Here is a 17,532-nt window from a genome sequence, read left to right on the forward strand (position 1 = left end):
AATTTATACTGGAAACAACTGAAATAGAAATTTTGAGTAGAGTTGATGTCACAAGCCTACTGGACTCCAGGCTAAAAGTAGGCAATGGTATTTTGGATTTAGCTCTTCCAAGGTAATGGGGATTAAAGTGTTTCATGTAAGACAGTAACTGCAACTACAATTACTGCTTGAAGTCTTCTGCTTTCCCCAGCCCTACTCCCCCTTAAGAAGAGTCTGAAAAAAACCCCAAAACTGTTGGCTCCTGCTTGGGATACATACAGCTTAGAGCACACTGTAAACATAGAGATTCAGGAAGGTATTGAGATAGCCTTGAGACTTGGACTGAATCAAAACTGCCCAATCACTTGTTGCTGATTTGTGATATTTCTATTTAATAATCTTATCTGCTGGCATGAGAGCTGGTACGGAAAGGTTGAAAACAGAGGAAAAGAGAGAGAAAAAGAAAAATAAGAACAAAATCCTCTTAAATAAGATACATTAAAACAAAGACTACACAAATAAGTCTAATGGCAAGAAACATGGCCAAGAGAAAAATTATAAGATGAATTCAATATAAATAAATTTATTTTTAATGGAACAAGCTATCAAAGACTTTAAAACAAGTATGTTTGAGATTAAAGGACTAAAATTCGTAGAGAGAAAAAATTGTGAACAAATATCAAATGTACATGAAATGAGAACAAGTAGATATGAATAATACAACTAAATATATAAAAATGAAAAATTTACATCATTGAAATGAAAGTCTCAATAGTTGGGACACACATCAGATTGGACACAAAGAGAATCAGTGAATTAAAAGATAATTTGGAAGAATTTACTCAGAATGCTCCATGAGAGGTAAAAAGATAAGAAATATAAGCAAGGAGTTGGGAAATATGGATAGAATGAGAGGTTATGAAATATCATACAGAAATCCCACAACAAGAAAAGGGAAGAAGCAGTAGAGAACAAATATTTAAGAGAAAATGGTAGATGTTTTCCAGAATTAAAAAATGTCATGACTTTTCAGATAGAAAGCGTACTCTTAATACCAAACAATATAAAATAAACTTACATGTAGACACATCATAGTGGATCTGCAGAACATTGCTGATCAAAATAATATCTTAAATGCTACTGAGAGGGAGAAATGGATTATTTAATAAAAGGCAATTAGAGTCACAGTAAACTTTTCATCAATAGAGGATTCCAGAAAGCAATGAAATAACATCTTCAAAATGTTGAGAGGAAAATGATTTTGAGCTAGAATCTTATACCCAGCTAAATATACTTGAAAGTGTGGACCAAAAGAGAAACATTTCAGTATATGGAAATTCTCGAGCTATATATTTAAAAAAAATAAAGAATGTACTTCAGTAAGAAGGAAAAGTGAACTCAGAAGTAAGGTATGGTATACAAGAAATAATTGTGAGCACAGAAATTAATAAAATATGTTGCAAAATATGTTGGTGAAATGAATGAGAAGTTTTATTTTAAAAGGCAAACAAACTTTAGACAATAACAAAATGGGGAGTCATGTTCAATTTCAAAGATGATAGAAATACTGATAGTTTGAGTTTCTTAGAAAAATTTATAGTTCAGCATTTTATTTTAAAATAAGTAATCAGTAAAAGACTAGAAACACAGTCTATGAGCAGAGAAAAAAATAAAACTTTTAAAAGTTTATTTATTTAGAGTGTGGGGGGGAGGGACAGAGAAAGAGAGAGAGAGAGAGAATCCCAAGCAGGTCCCACAATGTCAGTGCAGAGCCCGACATGGGGCTAGAACCCAAGAAATGTGAGATCATGACCTGAGCCAAAATCAAGAGTCAGATGCTTAACCAACTGAGCCACCCAGGCACCCAAAAAGAAATTTTTTAATATTTAAAATAGTATGGAAGAAAGGAGAAAACTGTAGGCAACAGTTTCATGCATATATGAAAAGTTGATTTATGACAAAGTTGGCATGGGATTAGAAATTAATAGGGAAGGGGTGCCTGGGTGGCTTAGTCGGTTGGGTGTCCAACTTGGGCTCAGGTCATGATCTCATGGTTCATGAGTTCAAGCCCTGCATTGGGCTCTGTGCTGACAGCTTGGAGCCTGCTTTCAGATTCTGTGTCTCCCTCTCTCTACCCCTCCCTCACTCACAGTCTCTCTCTCTCTCTCTCTTTCTCTCTCTTTCTCAAAAATAAATAAACATTAAAAAAAAGAAATTATTAGGGAAGAATTTAGTAAATGTTTAAGCATGATACTTATCCATATGGGAAAAAGTAAACCCTACCTCACAGTATACACAAAGGTAAATTTAATTTGTAATTAACACTTAAATGTAAAAGTAAAACTTTAAAACTTTTAGAATGAAATATAGGGATATCTTACAACCTTGGAGATAGGAAAGACATTTCTTGAAATACAAAAAGCACAAATTATAAAGAAAAACATTGATAAATTTGGCTACATTTACATTTTAAAACTTGTGTTCAATAAAGACTGTAAACAAACAAATGAAAAACAAGCCAGAGTCTGGGAGAAGATCTGAGTTTTCATCTGGTATCATTTTTCATCAGATTGAAGAGTATCTTTTATCATTTCCTAGAGTGCTAATTTGTTGATGATAAATTCTTTTGGTTTTCTTTGATCTGAAATGTTTTTATTTTGTCTTCATTTTGAAGTATATTTCTGCTGGATATAGAATACTGCACTGACAGCTTCCTTTTTCCTTTCAGCACTTAAAAGATGTTATTCATTATCTTCTGATTTCCATTATTTCTTTTAAAAATATTTTTAATGTTTATTTATTTATTTATTTTGAGAGAGAGAGAGAGAGAGAGAGAGAGAGAGAGAGAGAGAGCAAGCAAGCAGGGGAGGGGCAGAGAGAGGGGGAGACACAGAATCCAAAACAAGCTCCAAGCTCTGAACTGTCAGCACAGAGCCCAACATGGGGCTTGAACTCACAAACCATGAGATCATAACCTGAGCCAAAGTCGGACGCTTAACCGACTGAGCCACCCAGGAGCCCCCTGCCCCCCCCAGATTTCCATTATTTCTGATTAGAAATCAATGGCTAGTAGAATTGATATTTTCTTGTATGCAATTGTCATTTTTCTCTGGTTGCTTCCAATATTTCCTTTTTATCTTCGGTTTTTGTCATTTGGAATCTGATGTGCCTGGATGTGATTTTCTTTCTTTCTTTAATTTTTAATTTTATTATTTTTAAAAAATTTACATCCAAATTAGTTAGCATATAGTGCAACAATGGTTTCAGGAGTAGATTCCTTAGTGCCCCTTACCATTTAGCCCATCACCCCTCCCACAAACCCTCCCATAACCCTCAGTTTGTTCTCCATCTTTATGAGTCTCTTCTGTTTCGTCCCCCTCCCTGTTTTTATATTATTTTTGTTTCCCTTCCCTTATGTTCATCTGTTTTGTCTCTTAAAGTCCTCATATGAGTGAAGTCATGTGATTTTTTTGTCTTTCTCTGACTAATTTCACTTAGCATAATACCCTCCAGTTCCATCCACATAGTTGCAAATGGCAAGATTTCACTCTTTTTGATTGCCGAGTAATACTCCATTGTATAGATATACCACATCTTCTTTATCCATTCACCCATTGATGGACATTTGGGCTTTTTTCATACTTTGGCTATTGTTGATAGTGCTGCTATAAACATGGGGGTGCATGTGTCCCTTCGAAGCAGCACACCTGTATCCCGTGGATAAATGCCTAGTAGTGCAATTGCTGGGTCATAGGGTAGTTCTATTTTTAGCTTTTTGAGGAATCTCCATACTGTTTTCCAGAGTGGCTGTACCGGTTTGCATTCCCAACAATGAAAAAGAGATCTTCTTTCTACGCATCCTTGCCAACATCTGTTGTTGCCTGACTTGTTAATGTTAGCCATTCTGACAGGGGTGAGGTGGTATCTCATTGTGGTTTTGATTTGTATTTCCCTGAGGATAAGTGATTTTTAGCCTTTTTTTCTCATGTGTCGGCCATCTGGATGTCTTCTTTGGAGAAGTGTCTATTCATGTCTTTTGCCCATTTCTTCACTGGATTATTTGTTTTTTGGGTGTCGAGTTTGATAAGCTCTTTATAGATTTTGGATACTAACCCTTTATCTGATATGTCATTTGCAAATATCTTCTCCCATTCTGTCGGTTGCCTTTTAGTTTTTCTGATTGTTTCCTTCGCTGTGCAGAAGCTTTTTATTTTGATGAGGTCCCAGTAGATCATTTTTCTTTTGTTTCCCTTGCCTCTGGAGATGTGTTGAGTAAGAAGTTGCTGCAGCCAAGATCAGAGAGGTTTTTGCCTGCTTTCTCCTTGAGAATTTTGATGGCTTCCTGTCTTACATTGAGGTTTTTCATCCATTTTGAGTTTATTTTTGTGTATGGGGTAAGAAGGTGGTCCAGGTTCATTTTTCTGTGTGTTGCTGTCCAGTTTTCCCAGCACCACTTGGTGAAGAGACTGTCTTTGTTCCATTTGATATTCTTTCCTGCCTTGTCAAAGATTACTTGACATTTGTGGGTCCATTTCTGGGTTCTCTATTCTGTTCCTTTGATCTGGGTGTCTGTTCTTGTGCCAGTACCGTACTGTCTTGATGATTACAGCTTTGTAGTATAGCTTGAAGTCTAGGATTGTGATGCCTCCTGCTTTGGTTTTCTTTCTCAAGATTTCTTTGGCTATTCGCGGTCTTTTCTGGTTCCATACAAATTTTAGGATTATTTGTTCTAGCTCTGTGAAGAATGGTGGTGTTATTTTGATAGGAATTGCATTGAATGTGTAGATTGCTTTGGGTAGTATCAACATTTTAACAATATTTGTTCTTCCTATCCAGGAGCATGGAATCTTTTTCCACTTTTTGTGTCTTCTTCAATTTCTTTCATAAGCTTTCTATAATTTTCAGTGTGTAGATTTTTCACCTCTTTGGTTAGATTTATTCCTAGGTATTTTATGGTTTTTGGTGCAATTGTAAATGGGAATGATTCCTTGATTTCTCTTTCTGTTGCTTCATTGTTGGTGTATAGGAATGCAACCAATTTCTATGCATTGATTTTATATCCTGCAACTTTGCTGAATTCATGAATCAGTTCTAGCAGTTTTTTGCTGGAATCTTTAGGGTTTTCCATATTGAGTATCATGTCATCTGTAAAGAGTGAAAGTTTGAACTCATCCTGGCCGATTTGGATGCCTTTTATTTCTTTGTGTTGTCTGATTGCAGAGACTAAGACTTCCAATACTATGTTGAATAACAGTGGCAAGAGTGGACATCCCTATCTTGTTCCTGACCTTAGGGGGAAAGCTCTCAGTTTTTCCCCATTGAGGATGATATTAACGTTGGGTTGTTCATATATGGCTTTTATGATCTCTAGGTATGATCCTTCTATCCCTACTTTCTTGAGGGTTTTTATCAAGAAAGGATGCTATATTTTCTCAAATGCTTTCTCTGCATCTATTGACAGGATCATATGGTTCTTGTCCTTTCTTTTATTGATGTGATGAATCACATTAATTGTTTTGCAGATATTGAACCAGCCCTGCATCCCAGGTATAAATTCCACTTACCTGGTGAATAATTTTTTTAATGTATTACTGGATCCAGTTGGCTAATACCTTGTTGAGGATTTTTGCATCCATGTTCATCAGGGAAATTGGTCTGTAGTTCTCCTTTTTAGTGGGGTGTCTGTCTGGTTTTGGAAGCAAGGTAATGCTGGCTTCATAGAATGAGTTCAGAAGTTTTTCTTCCATTTCCATTTTTTGGAACAGCTTCAAGAGAATAGGTGTTAACTCTTCCTTAAATGTTTGGTAAAATTCCCCTGGAAAGCCATCTGGCCCTGGACTCTTGTTTTTTTGGGAAATTTTTGATTACTAATTTGATTTCCTTATTGGTTATGGGTCTGTTCACATTTTCTATTTCTTCCTGTTTCAGTTTTGGTAGTGTATATGTGTCTAGGAATTTGTACATTTCTTCCAGATTGCCCATTTTATTGGCATATAATTGCTCATAATAGTCTTTTATTATTGTTTTTATTTCTGCTGTGTTGGTTGTGGTCTCTCCTCTTTCATTCTTGATTTTATTTATTTAGGTCCTTTCCTTTTTCTTTTTGATCAAACTGGCTAGTGGTTTATCAATTTGTTAATTCTTTCAAAGAACCAGCTTCTCATTTCATTGATCTGTTCTACTGTTTTTATGGTTTCGATGGCATTAATTTCTGCTCTAATCTTTATTATTTCCTGTCTTCTGGTGGTTTTGGGTTTTTTTTTTCTCTATAATAATCTCCCCTTTTTATTCTTTTTTTTTATATGAAATTTATTGACAAATTGGTTTCCATACAACACCCAGTGCTCATCCCAAAAGGTGCCCTCTTCAATACCCATCACCCACCCTCTCCTCCCTCCCACCCCCCATCAACCCTCAGTTTGTTCTCAGTTTTTAAGAGTCTCTTATGCTTTGGCTCTCTCCCACTCTAACCTCTTTTTTTTTTTTTTCCTTCCCCTCCCCCATGGGTTCCTGTTAAGTTTCTCAGGATCCACATAAGAGTGAAACCATATGGTATCTGTCTTTCTCTGTATGGCTTATTTCACTTAGCATCACACTCTCCAGTTCCATCCACGTTGCTACAAAAGGCCATATTTCATTTTTTCTCGTTGCCACGTAATATTCCATTGTGTATATAAACCACAATTTCTTTATCCATTCATCAGTTGATGGACATTTAGGCTCTTTCCATAATTTGGCTATCGTTGAGAGTGCTGCTATGAACATTGGGGTACAAGTGGCCCTATGCATCAGTACTCCTGTATCCCTTGGATAAATTCCTAGCAGTGCTATTGCTGGGTCATAGGGTAGGTCTATTTTTAATTTTCTGAGGAACCTCCACACTGCTTTCCAGAGCGGCTGCACCAATTTGCATTCCCACCAACAGTGCAAGAGGGTTGCCGTTTCTCCACATCCTCTCCAGCATCTAGAGTCTCCTGATTTGTTCATTTTGGCCACTCTGACTGGCGTGAGGTGATACCTGAGTGTGGTTTTGATTTGTATTTCCCTGATAAGGAGCGATGCGGAACATCTTTTCATGTGCCTGTTGGCCATCCGGATGTCTTCTTTAGAGAAGTGTCTATTCGTGTTTTCTGCCCATTTCTTCACCGGGTTATTTGTTTTTCGGGTGTGGAGTTTGGTGAGCTCTTTATAGATTTTGGATACTAGCCCTTTGTCCGATATGTCATTTGCGAATATCTTTTCCCATTCCGTTGGTTGCCTTTTAGTTTTGTTGGTTGTTTCCTTTGCTGTGCAGAAGCTTTTTATCTTCATAAGGTCCCAGTAATTCACTTTTGCTTTTAATTCCCTTGCCTTTGGGGATGTGTCGAGTAAGAGATTGCTACGGCTGAGGTCAGAGAGGTCTTTTCCTGCTTTCTCCTCTAAGGTTTTGATGGTTTCCTGTCTCACATTTAGGTCCTTTATCCATTTTGAGTTTATTTTTGTGAATGGTGTGAGAAAGTGGTCTAGTTTCAACCTTCTGCATGTTGCTGTCCAGTTTTCCCAGCACCATTTGTTAAAGAGGCTGTCTTTTTTCCATTGGATGTTCTTTCCTGCTTTGTCAAAGATGAGTTGGCCATACGTTTGTGGGTCTAGTTCTGGGGTTTCTATTCTATTCCATTGGTCTATGTGTCTGTTTTTGTGCCAAGGTGGTTTTGGGTTTTATTTGCTGTTCTTTTTCCAGCTCTTTAAGGCATAAGGTTAGATTGTGTATCTGAGATCTTTCTTCCTTCTTTAGGAAGGCCTGGATTGCTATATACTTTCTTCTTATGACCCCCTTTACTGCATCCCAGACGCAGTAAAGGCGGTCATAAGAGGTTTTGTGTTGTGGTGTTATCATATTCATTGGCTTCCATATACTTTTTAATTTCCTCTTTAACTTCTTGGTTAGCCCATTCATTCTTTAGTAGGATGTTCTTCAGTCTTCAAGTATTTGTTACCTTTACAAATTTTTTTGTGGTTGATTTCGAGTTTCATAGCATTGTGGTCTGAAAATATGCGCGGTATGATCTTGATCTTTTTGTACTTGATTAGGGCTGATTTGTGTCCCAGTATATGGTCTCTTCTGGAGAACGTTCCATGTGCACTGGAGAAGAATGTATATTCTGCTGCTTTAGGATGAAATGTTCTGAATATATCTGTTAAGTCCTTCCAGTCTAGTGTGTCATTCAAAGCCATTGTTTCCTTGTTGAGTTTTTGATTAGGTGATCTGTCCATTGTTGTCAGTGGGGTATTACTATGGATGAGTTTCTTTATGCTTGTTATTAATTGATTTATATATTTGGGTTCTCCCACATTTGCTACATAAATGTTTACAATTGTTAGGTCTTTTTGGTGGATAGACCCCTTGATTATGATATCATGCCCTTCTGCATCTCTTGATACAGTCTATATTTTAAAGTCTAGATTGTGTGATATAAGTATGGCTGCTCCAGCTTTTGTTGACCATTAGCATGATAGGTGGTTCCCCATCCCCTTACTTTCAATCTGAAGGTGTCTTTAGGTCTAAAGTGGGTCTCTTGTAAACAGCATATGGATGGATCTTGTTTTCTTATCCATTCTGTTACCCTGTGTCTTTTGATTGAAGCATTGAGTCCATTGACGTTTAGAGTGAGTACTGAAAGATATGAATTTATTGCCATTATGTTGCTTGTAGAGTTGGAGTTTCTGGTGGTGTTCTCTGGTCCTTTCTAATCTTTGTTGCTTTTGGTCTTTATTTATTTATTTTTTTATATTTTCATCTTTTCTCCCCTCAGAGAGTCCCCCTTAAAATTTCTTGCAGGGCTGTTTTAGTGGTCACAAACTCCTTTAATTTTTGTTTGTTTGAGAAATTTTTTATCTCTCTTTCTATTTTGAATGACGGTCTTGCTGGATAAAGAATTCTTGGCTGCATATTTTTCTGATTCAGCACATTCAGTATATCCTGCCACTCCTTTCTGGCCTGCCAAGTTTCTGTGGATAGGTCTGCTGCAAACCTGATCTGTCTTCCTTATAGGTTAAGGACTTTTTTTCCCCTTGCTGCTTTAAAGATTCTCTCCTTGCCTGAGTATTTTGTGAATTTGACTATGATATGCCTTGTTGATGGTCAGTTTTTGTTGAATCTAATGGGAGCTGGACATGATTTTCTTTGTATTTCTCCTGCTTAGATGTTTTCAGGGCTTCTTGAATCTGTAAATTTTATTTCACCAAATTGGGTTATTTTTTCCAGCCAGTATTTCTTTAAGTATTTTTTTTCTGCCTGTTCTATCTTTTCCTTCTATGACTAATACTACACACGTGTTAGACATTTTGCTAATGACCCAAAGGTCCCAAGGGTATGTTCATTTTGTACCATATTTCCCCTCTCTCTTCATATTAGGCAATTTCCATAAATTTATATTCAGGTTTACTATTTCATCTATTTTATGTCATAAGCCCACCCAAGTGAAATTTTAATTAGAAATACTGTATTTTTATGTTCTAAAGTTTCCAGTTGGCTCTTTTATTAAAAAAAACTTTCGGGGCGCCTGGGTGGCTCAGTTGGTTGAGAGACCCACTTCGGCTCAGGTCGTGATCTCACGGTTTGTGAGTTCGAGCCTCTGTGGTGACAGCTCAGTGCCTGGAGCCTGCTTCTGATTCTGTGTCTCCCTCTCTCTCTGCCCCTCCCTCACTCATGCTCTGTCTCTCTCTGTCTCAGAAATAAATAAACATTAAAAAAATTTAAAAAAAAACCTTTCTATTTCTCTGCTGGCATTCATATCTTTTCACTCATTATGTGCATATTTTCTTTTGCCTCACTGAGCAGAATTAGGTTTTCAAATTCTTGTCTGCTAATTCCAACTCTGGATCTTGTTTTTTCTTTTTTCTTTTTTTTCTTGAGAAAAGATCCTATTCTTTATGTGTCAAATAAATTTGAATTGTATTCTGGACATTGTGAATGTTATGCTGTGAAGATTCTGTATTTTGTTATTTTCCTCTAAAAGGTGTTGATTTTTTTTTTTAGTAGATAATTTAAATAGAGTAAAACTACAAACTAACTTTTTGGTGGCAGCTTAAGTCTGAGTCTAGTTCTTTTATTCCTATCTGCATTGTCATTGTTTGCACACAGTTCTGCATGTGTATGGTTCAGGGATCAGCTAGAGATTTGGACGGGGACACATAATTTACATTTCCTTCTCTCTGGCTCTCACTTTCTTGCAGTTCCCCTTTGCATTTCCAGTAGATATGGTTGTTTTAAACTTTGTGCTTTGGTAATTCAGACCAAAAATATCTGTGAGCAAGCTATTGGAATTTTAGCCACCCTGTGTGGCACAAACTGAAGCCATCATCCAGTCTAACAGCAATAGAGAATGGAAACCCATATTCCTGTGCCATTTACTTCTTCCAAGTGTTATCATCTCTCTAGAATCTACCTGCTTTTGATTGGTCTTCAATTGCTTCAGGTAAGTTATGTTTTGTTTTGTTTTTGTATTTTATTCAGTTTGTAGCTGTTATCTTTGAAAGGGTAGGTCCAGGAATCATTTATTTGGCCATACTGCAAGTGGAACCTGGAGGGGAGTACAGGTTGATACAATAATTTTAGTGAGAAATTTGGCAATAGCTAGCAAAAGTTGAAGTTTAGAATATCCTAAAACAAATTTTTGCACATATGTAAGAAAGATCATTGCATTTTTTTTTTGGTAGTAGGAAAAAATGGCAAAATAACCCATATGTTCATCAATAAGACAGGAGGTAAATAAATTGTGGGATATTTATAAAATGAAATCCTATACAATATTAAAGATGAATAAACTAGTGCTATATGTGCCAATGTGATTAAGTCAAAGTTCGATGTTGACTGAAAAGTGTTAACTCTCAGAAAGATATGTATGGTATAGTATTAATTATATAAATTTAAAAAATATGTGAAACAATTCATATAGTTTGGGCTGCAGATATATATATAGTATGTCTGTAGCTACCCTATCTGAAATTTTACCCTATCCAGAATTCCAATCTCTTTAAACATTTCCTATCTTGTTTACCTGGGGTAGCATTTTTTCTTTTATGCAATTATCAGTTTTTAGTGTTCTGTATGTTTACCTCATTTAATTTTTTTTTTCTTCTCCACTAGACTATTAGCTCCATGAAGGCAGAGATTGGTGTTTTCTTTGTTCTCTATAGTATCTCCAGGGAGATATATATATATATATATATATATAGTATTCAGTAAGTATTTGCTGAATGAATAATTGAATAGTATAGATATATGAAGGTTTGATTAACTACAAAGTTAGAAAAGTTTTATGGGGGCTTCTCATGAATCTAAAATGTTTCATTTCTTGGGGCACTTGGCTGCCTCAAGTTTGTAGAGCATGTGACTCTTGATCTTGGGGTTGTGAGTTTGAGCCCTACACTGGGTGTAGATATTACTTAAAACAAAAAAAATCTAGGGGTGCCTGGGTGGCTCAGTCGGTTAAGCGTCTGACTTTAGCTCAGGTCATGATCTTGCACTTTGTGGGTTTGAGTCCCTCATCCGGCTCTGTGCTGACAGCTCAGAGCCTGGAGCCTGCTTCGGATTCTGTGTCTCCCTCTCTTTCTGCGTCTCTCCTGCTCATGCTCTGTCTCTCTCTGTCTCTCAGAAATAAACGTTAAAAAATTTTTTTTAAATCTTAAAAAAATAAAATGTTTTATTTCTTTTAAATAAAGTATCTAATGAAAATATGACTATATTAAGATCTAATGGCACTGGGTAGTGGCAAAAGTTGTGGTTATATTGTTTTTTATATTTTTATGTGGGAAATAACTTCATTAAACAAAAGGACACCAAAAGGTTTGGGGAAGATTTTTCAGAACATTGTAGTATAGAACTTAAGGGAAGAGGTTGTTTTAAAAATGAATAGGGAGATATTTGAAATGCTGGAATTAGTCATCAAGAGATAAGATAATTGTAATAGAGTATTGGGAAATTATTAGTGACTATTGAAAGAAACTGTTTCAGCAAAAGTTGCTAATAGGTGGGATGCTGAAGAAATGGAGACAGTAGGTGGAGAAATGGAGATCACTTATTCGCTATTATGATAGGTACAGCTTTTCCAGGATTCATGTTTGTGACCAGAATGGGACAATCCATTGAAAAGATAGAGACTTAATATGTTGGAAAGACAGGACAATTCATGGGAGCATTTTTAATTAGAGGTATAGTTTTAGAAAAGGGCATTTCACCTGGCAATGAGGAGAGGCACTCCTTTTGCAGTAGAATAAAAGAAACAAAGGTTGACACAGGTAGGTGGAGACAAAGGGAAGTAGAGGTTCATCTTTGTTTGAAGTAGTAATTTAGGCCCTCTGTTGGAGTGGAGAAAGTGGATAATGGATATGATCCAGGTTAGTGAATTAGCTCAATAGGCATGTTAGAAGGTTGAGGTTGTAAGAGCCTAGGTTGTTAATTAGGGTATCAATTATACAGATGATTTCAGGCTTTGAAGGGTTTGAAACAGTCAGAACTAGCCTTAATGGAATGGGTACATTTCAATGGCTTGAACAGTAACGCTAACAAAAGCAAACACATGTGTCAAGGATTATTCTAGATTCTCATGTCATTAAAATGTGTCAAGGATTATTCTAGATTGTGTATACTCATTTAATCCTGACAACAGCCTTTGAGGTAGCTATATTATTATGAGTATTTTGCAGGTGAGAAAAATTGAGACAGAGAAGAAACTTGCTTAAGGTCACACTGAAGCAGAGCTGGAAGTCAAACTCAGGCTATCTAACTCCTGAGTCTGTACCCCTTAACAATGTTACACTCTCAGTGGGGTAGTAGGAGGTTTTAATTCATGACAAACAGCAAGATTAGTAAGCAGGCCATGGAAGAGTAGTTTCCAACACATTGTTGCTTTCTTTCTGGGTTACCCATAGGACACCATTAAATTTTTTTCCAATTGTTTTCTTTATCAAAGCCTCAAGCCTTCCAGAAATTTCTGAGTAAATCATTGAGCCTTCTTTTAATCACACAAAATACTTGATATCTTCAAAGATTTATATTATATTCATATTTTCTTTCAGAATGGTTCTAGCTTATTTTTACCCCAAATTAACTCGTCAGCATTATTCTTTACACCATCATTTATCTTTGACTGAAAAATGGAACTTCTCTGGGATGTATTTTTAGGAATGAACAATGGTGTAGGGTGATCAGCCTGGTTAGGAAGACCAACCTGTCAATCAGTGTTGTGATTTAGTCTTAGTTGTGTATACACCCCAAAGAGCTAAATTGTTAACATTTTTGCCACTATTATAGAGCGTTGCCACTGTGTGCGTCATAATGGGCAGTTTCCTTGCTGTCAGAAGACTTTTTCAGGCTATTCAGAAACATCTTTTCTTGATATGTGGTCACATATTTTTTCCTTAATTGTCAAAGATTTATTTTGAATGTGTTGTATGTATCATATTCAATTTAACATCCTTTTCCCTAAAATAAGGATTATGCTTTTTAAGTTTTTTATTTTCTAATTGTTAAATTATTTTTATTTAAACATTTTATTTATTTAAGTAATCTCTGTACCTAACGTGGGGCTTGAACTCACAGCTCAGAGATCAAGAGTCACATGCTCTTCCGACTGACTCTGCCAGGCGCCCCAAGGATTATTCTTTTTTGGTGAGATGGAAAAATATTGATATTGATTTAGTCACCACAGTTATTAGCACTGAAAACAATTGCTCAACTCTTACAGTATTGTTTCCATAGCTTTTGCTAAATCAACGTGCTTTGATCATTGCTTCTTAGCTTTCACAAATTATTTAGGTTATTTGAATTAAAGAGTGGTCACAGCGTTGGCAAATGTACAGTACTTTAATTTTAAAAAGACTTAAGGGGTGCCTGGGTGGCGCAGTCGGTTAAGCGTCCGACTTCAGCCAGGTCACGATCTCGCGGTCCGTGAGTTCGAGCCCCGCGTCAGGCTCTGGGCTGATGGCTCAGAGCCTGGAGCCTGTTTCCGATTCTGTGTCTCCCTCTCTCTCTGCCCCTCCCCCGTTCATGCTCTGTCTCTCTCTGTCCCAAAAATAAATAAACGTTGAAAAAAAAATAAAAAGACTTCAACTAAAAGGACTTTAATTTAGAAGGACTTTCACATCCATGACCATTTGATCTGCCCAATAAGTCTTTCAGCGACCAAGCAGGTTTTATTCTCGTTTTACAGATGCAGAACCTGAGACTCAAGGACATTAAAAGATTGGTCCTAAAATGAGTAAGTCTTGAATCTGGTTCTGCCTGACTCTAAGTCCAGGCTCAGAACGTCCCTCCACTCCGCAGTTGATTCTTTAAGTATCTTTTATTAACATGTATGATGCCCCTTTCCATTGGCTTCATTTGGTTTTTCAGCAGTGCCACGTGCCAATTTCCTCACGTGCCAATTTCCATTCTGGGTGGTTGCAAGGGAACACACCTGGGTTCCTTGTCTCTAATCTTTCATTTTTCTTTTCTGTGGCCCTCCAGCTTCATCTTCCGTGGAATTCTCCTCCTTCCTTTGCCCCAACTTTTTAAGTCGTCTCCCAGCCCCCAGGCAGTGGGACCTCCCATACTAATCATCAGCAGGAGAGCCCATCAGAGAGGGGAGGCAGAGGGCACGGACCGCAGCACGCCGGGAAGCCATGCTGAGGGTTACTTGTGCATTTCCTTCTTCGCGGTCCTCTGGAGCGTCCTCGCCGCCCTCCGGCCCCGGCTGTCTCCAGCCCGCCCCGGATCCGCCTCCCCCTCCTTCCTCCGGGAGGTTGAGACCAAGCGTGGGACGCACTTGTGTCCCTCTCCGGTCACCTCGTTGAGGCACCGGGGCTGCTCCCGGAGCAGGATTTACAGGCCCGGAGAACGCCAATGGGAGATCCAAATGGTCGGGGACTCCGGCACTTTAAGAGGCTTTTCTCTGGGAAACACCCGTCCCCTCCGAGCGCCTTATGAATGGAAATACTCCTCCCCCGGTCGAGCCCATTTTCCCATTTCACCAGGAGCCGCGGCTTGCTCTCTCCTTTCGGTCTCCCCGCCCACATCAACGCGGGCAGCTCCAGGAGGGGACGGACAGGAAGCCTTTGGCCGCCTATTAAATCCCACCCATTTCTCCGGGGGCGATTTCCTAACCTTCCGGGACCGAATTCTGCAATTTGATGTGCGTTTTGTCCGAATGGTAGCGACACGGGCCTAAGGGAGGGGGAAAGCGAGGGGGTGGGGGGTGGGGGGTATGCGCTCTTTTCCTCGCAACATCGCTGGCGGAGCGAGGGAGCTCACACGACACAGATTTTGGGGCAAAGCCTTTCCATCTGGACAGCACCATGTCCACCAAAGCGGAGCAGTGTAAGTAGCAGCCGGCCCGGCGTTCCGGCCCGGCCTCCGGCTGGGAGCTATTGCAGTTGCGGCGTTTGCGGCTGCCGGGAGACCTTGGCATCGTGCTGGTGCGGGGGTGGGGGCTGAGGTTGGGGCGGGTGGGGGGTGGGGGGCGGAAGAGAAAGTGGGGGAGGGTGGACGTGGATGGCAACGCGGCGCTGTCCCCGGTGCTGAAAAATAATGCTGTCTTCTCGGGCTTGTGGTGGGGTTTCGCAAGACTGAAAGACCCTGCGAAATGAAATTGAAATGGGGTCATTCTCGGGAAAAAGAGGCCTCATATCTTTCAGATAAACATTTCAGTATCTCTTGTTGGAGTGGGGGAAGGGGGGCAGCGGCAAATCAGGGGCGGGGAACTGTCAGTGCAGCCAAAGCCTGCCTGGCCTTCTGAGCATGCCCAGTTCTAGGTGCTGGAGCCATCGGGGAGTTTGAGTCTGCAGTTTCCACTTCGGGTTGGAGAGGCAGGAAAGGAGAGAAGGGAGAGGGAGCCGAGAGTCAGGCAGAATTCTGGATCAGTGTGAGGAAAATCAACTCCTGAATACCTACACTAATGCAAAAACTAACCCCAACCACAGGTTAAAGCAAGAGTTGGTGCTTTGCATGAAGGTGGAAGGGGCTCTGAGAAAATGATCTAATTATTTTTCCAAAGAGGTTTCCTTTGTAGGGCAGCTCACACAAACTACAACAAATAGCAAGAGGATTTTAGTTGTCTCAGTGTGTTTGGTTGGAAACAACCTGCTAACTCCTTGTGGACAGAGGAAGTTTCTAATATGCTTCCTATAGCCTCTCTTATTGCAGTGCGCATTTGTAGGCCGGTGGTATGTACTTCGTAGGTTGATTAGTGTGAAATCTTTTCCCGAGTGCACTTGAGGGATTCAGGAACTTAGCTTTTGTAAGTAAAAGATATTTTTATTAAGCAATGAGTTTGAATTTTTTAACAAATATGCCAGAACTGGTTCATCTAATTGGCCCTTGTTTCTCTCAAAGAAGTACACAGTTAAGTTGATAATGCTGTCCTGTCACTACTTAAGTCTTTGTATTTCTTTTTTTGGAATGGCTATAAAAGCCATTTTGTGAGACACCCGACACAGTAGTCTCATTATTGTGGGGCAGTATGTTGTATATGATATGCATATGCAGTGTGCCACTTATTCACCAGATAGATGAAATGAACTGAAGGCTCACAGAATTCCCAGATTGATGGTTCATTAGAGATTCTCTATGCCCACCTACCATCCAGTGCTTGTACCTCTTAATAATGTTATTTTTGGAATCTGGAACACCTGGTTTGAATCCTAGTTCTGCCATTTACTGTTTGACCTTGGGCAAGATAATTGATGTCTCTAAACTTTATTTCCTCATCTGTAAACCTGGGGTAATAATGCTGATGGCGTTGTGATTATAAACGAGGGAATACACATGGAAGATTGAGTAGTGAGCCTAGCACATAAAAGAACTCAAGAAATGATAGCTCTTCCCTCTTAATATTCCATCTCTTCTAAACAGAAAGTTCTTTTGTGAATTTTTTGGCCTGTTTTTAAAAGTTAAATCTAAACCTCAAAGAAAAATTTTGCTTCCACATAGGATTTCAAACAAATTGAATGCATTATGTTTTGAGTAATGGTAACATAGTTGGAATCAGTGTGAACTTTCCACTTAAGAATATCACACCCTTGAAGGTTTTATTATAGTATGTTGTTAAAAAACCCACCACCTGTCATTTGATTTTATAGTTACATATTATGTAACTTCAGGTTAAAACCAGTGAGTATTACTGTCTTTTTTCTGTGTTTTCGTTTCCTTATTATATTTGAGATGCACTGGATGCATTGTCTTGTCTCTTTCCTGGGCAGTTAATGCCAGGATGAATAAAACCTACTGGTGGATTTGGTTGTGTAGTGCAGGTAGTGTGTAGTTAAGAAGCTATTTTAGAAGTGTTTGTAAAACAGATTTTTTTCCCTCTGTAGATAATGGAAAGGACACCATATTTGAAGTTAGAACATGTGGATTTGAGTTTTTCATGCCCTTCTGATTAACTGTGAGACACGGGGCAATTAACTTAATACTTTAGTGCCTCAGAGTTTCCATCTATGAATTAAGGGATAATAGTAGCAGCTTTATTTGTCCTAAGTGTTCTGTTCTGGAAGGCAAAGAAGGTAAATGGGAATAGGCTATGAAAAGGATAAAGA

The 17,532-nt window shown here is 38.5% G+C and overlaps 1 protein-coding gene across 13 annotated transcripts in view; it reads left to right on the top strand.

The window, feature by feature from the left end:
- UNC79 (unc-79 homolog, NALCN channel complex subunit) overlaps positions 1-17,532 on the top strand; it is a 320,681-nt gene that overhangs the window by 37,844 nt on the left and 265,305 nt on the right. For 2 of the 13 annotated variants that reach the window (XM_045060437.1, XM_045060450.1), the window contains exon 1: positions 15,194-15,316. The exons of 3 other annotated variants lie outside the window; for them this stretch is intronic. In XM_045060437.1, coding sequence (XP_044916372.1) covers positions 15,295-15,316 — 22 coding nt within the window. In that variant the 5' untranslated portion in view covers positions 15,194-15,294. Of the gene's footprint in view, positions 1-10,194; positions 10,437-13,972; positions 15,132-15,193; positions 15,317-17,532 lie in introns of those variants that run through there. 8 more of the 13 variants (XM_045060454.1, XM_045060452.1, XM_045060456.1 and 5 more) reach the window with 8 other exon arrangements.

The sequence above is a fragment of the Felis catus genome, chromosome B3, assembly GCF_018350175.1.
Source record: "Felis catus isolate Fca126 chromosome B3, F.catus_Fca126_mat1.0, whole genome shotgun sequence".
NCBI lineage: Eukaryota > Metazoa > Chordata > Mammalia > Carnivora > Felidae > Felis > Felis catus.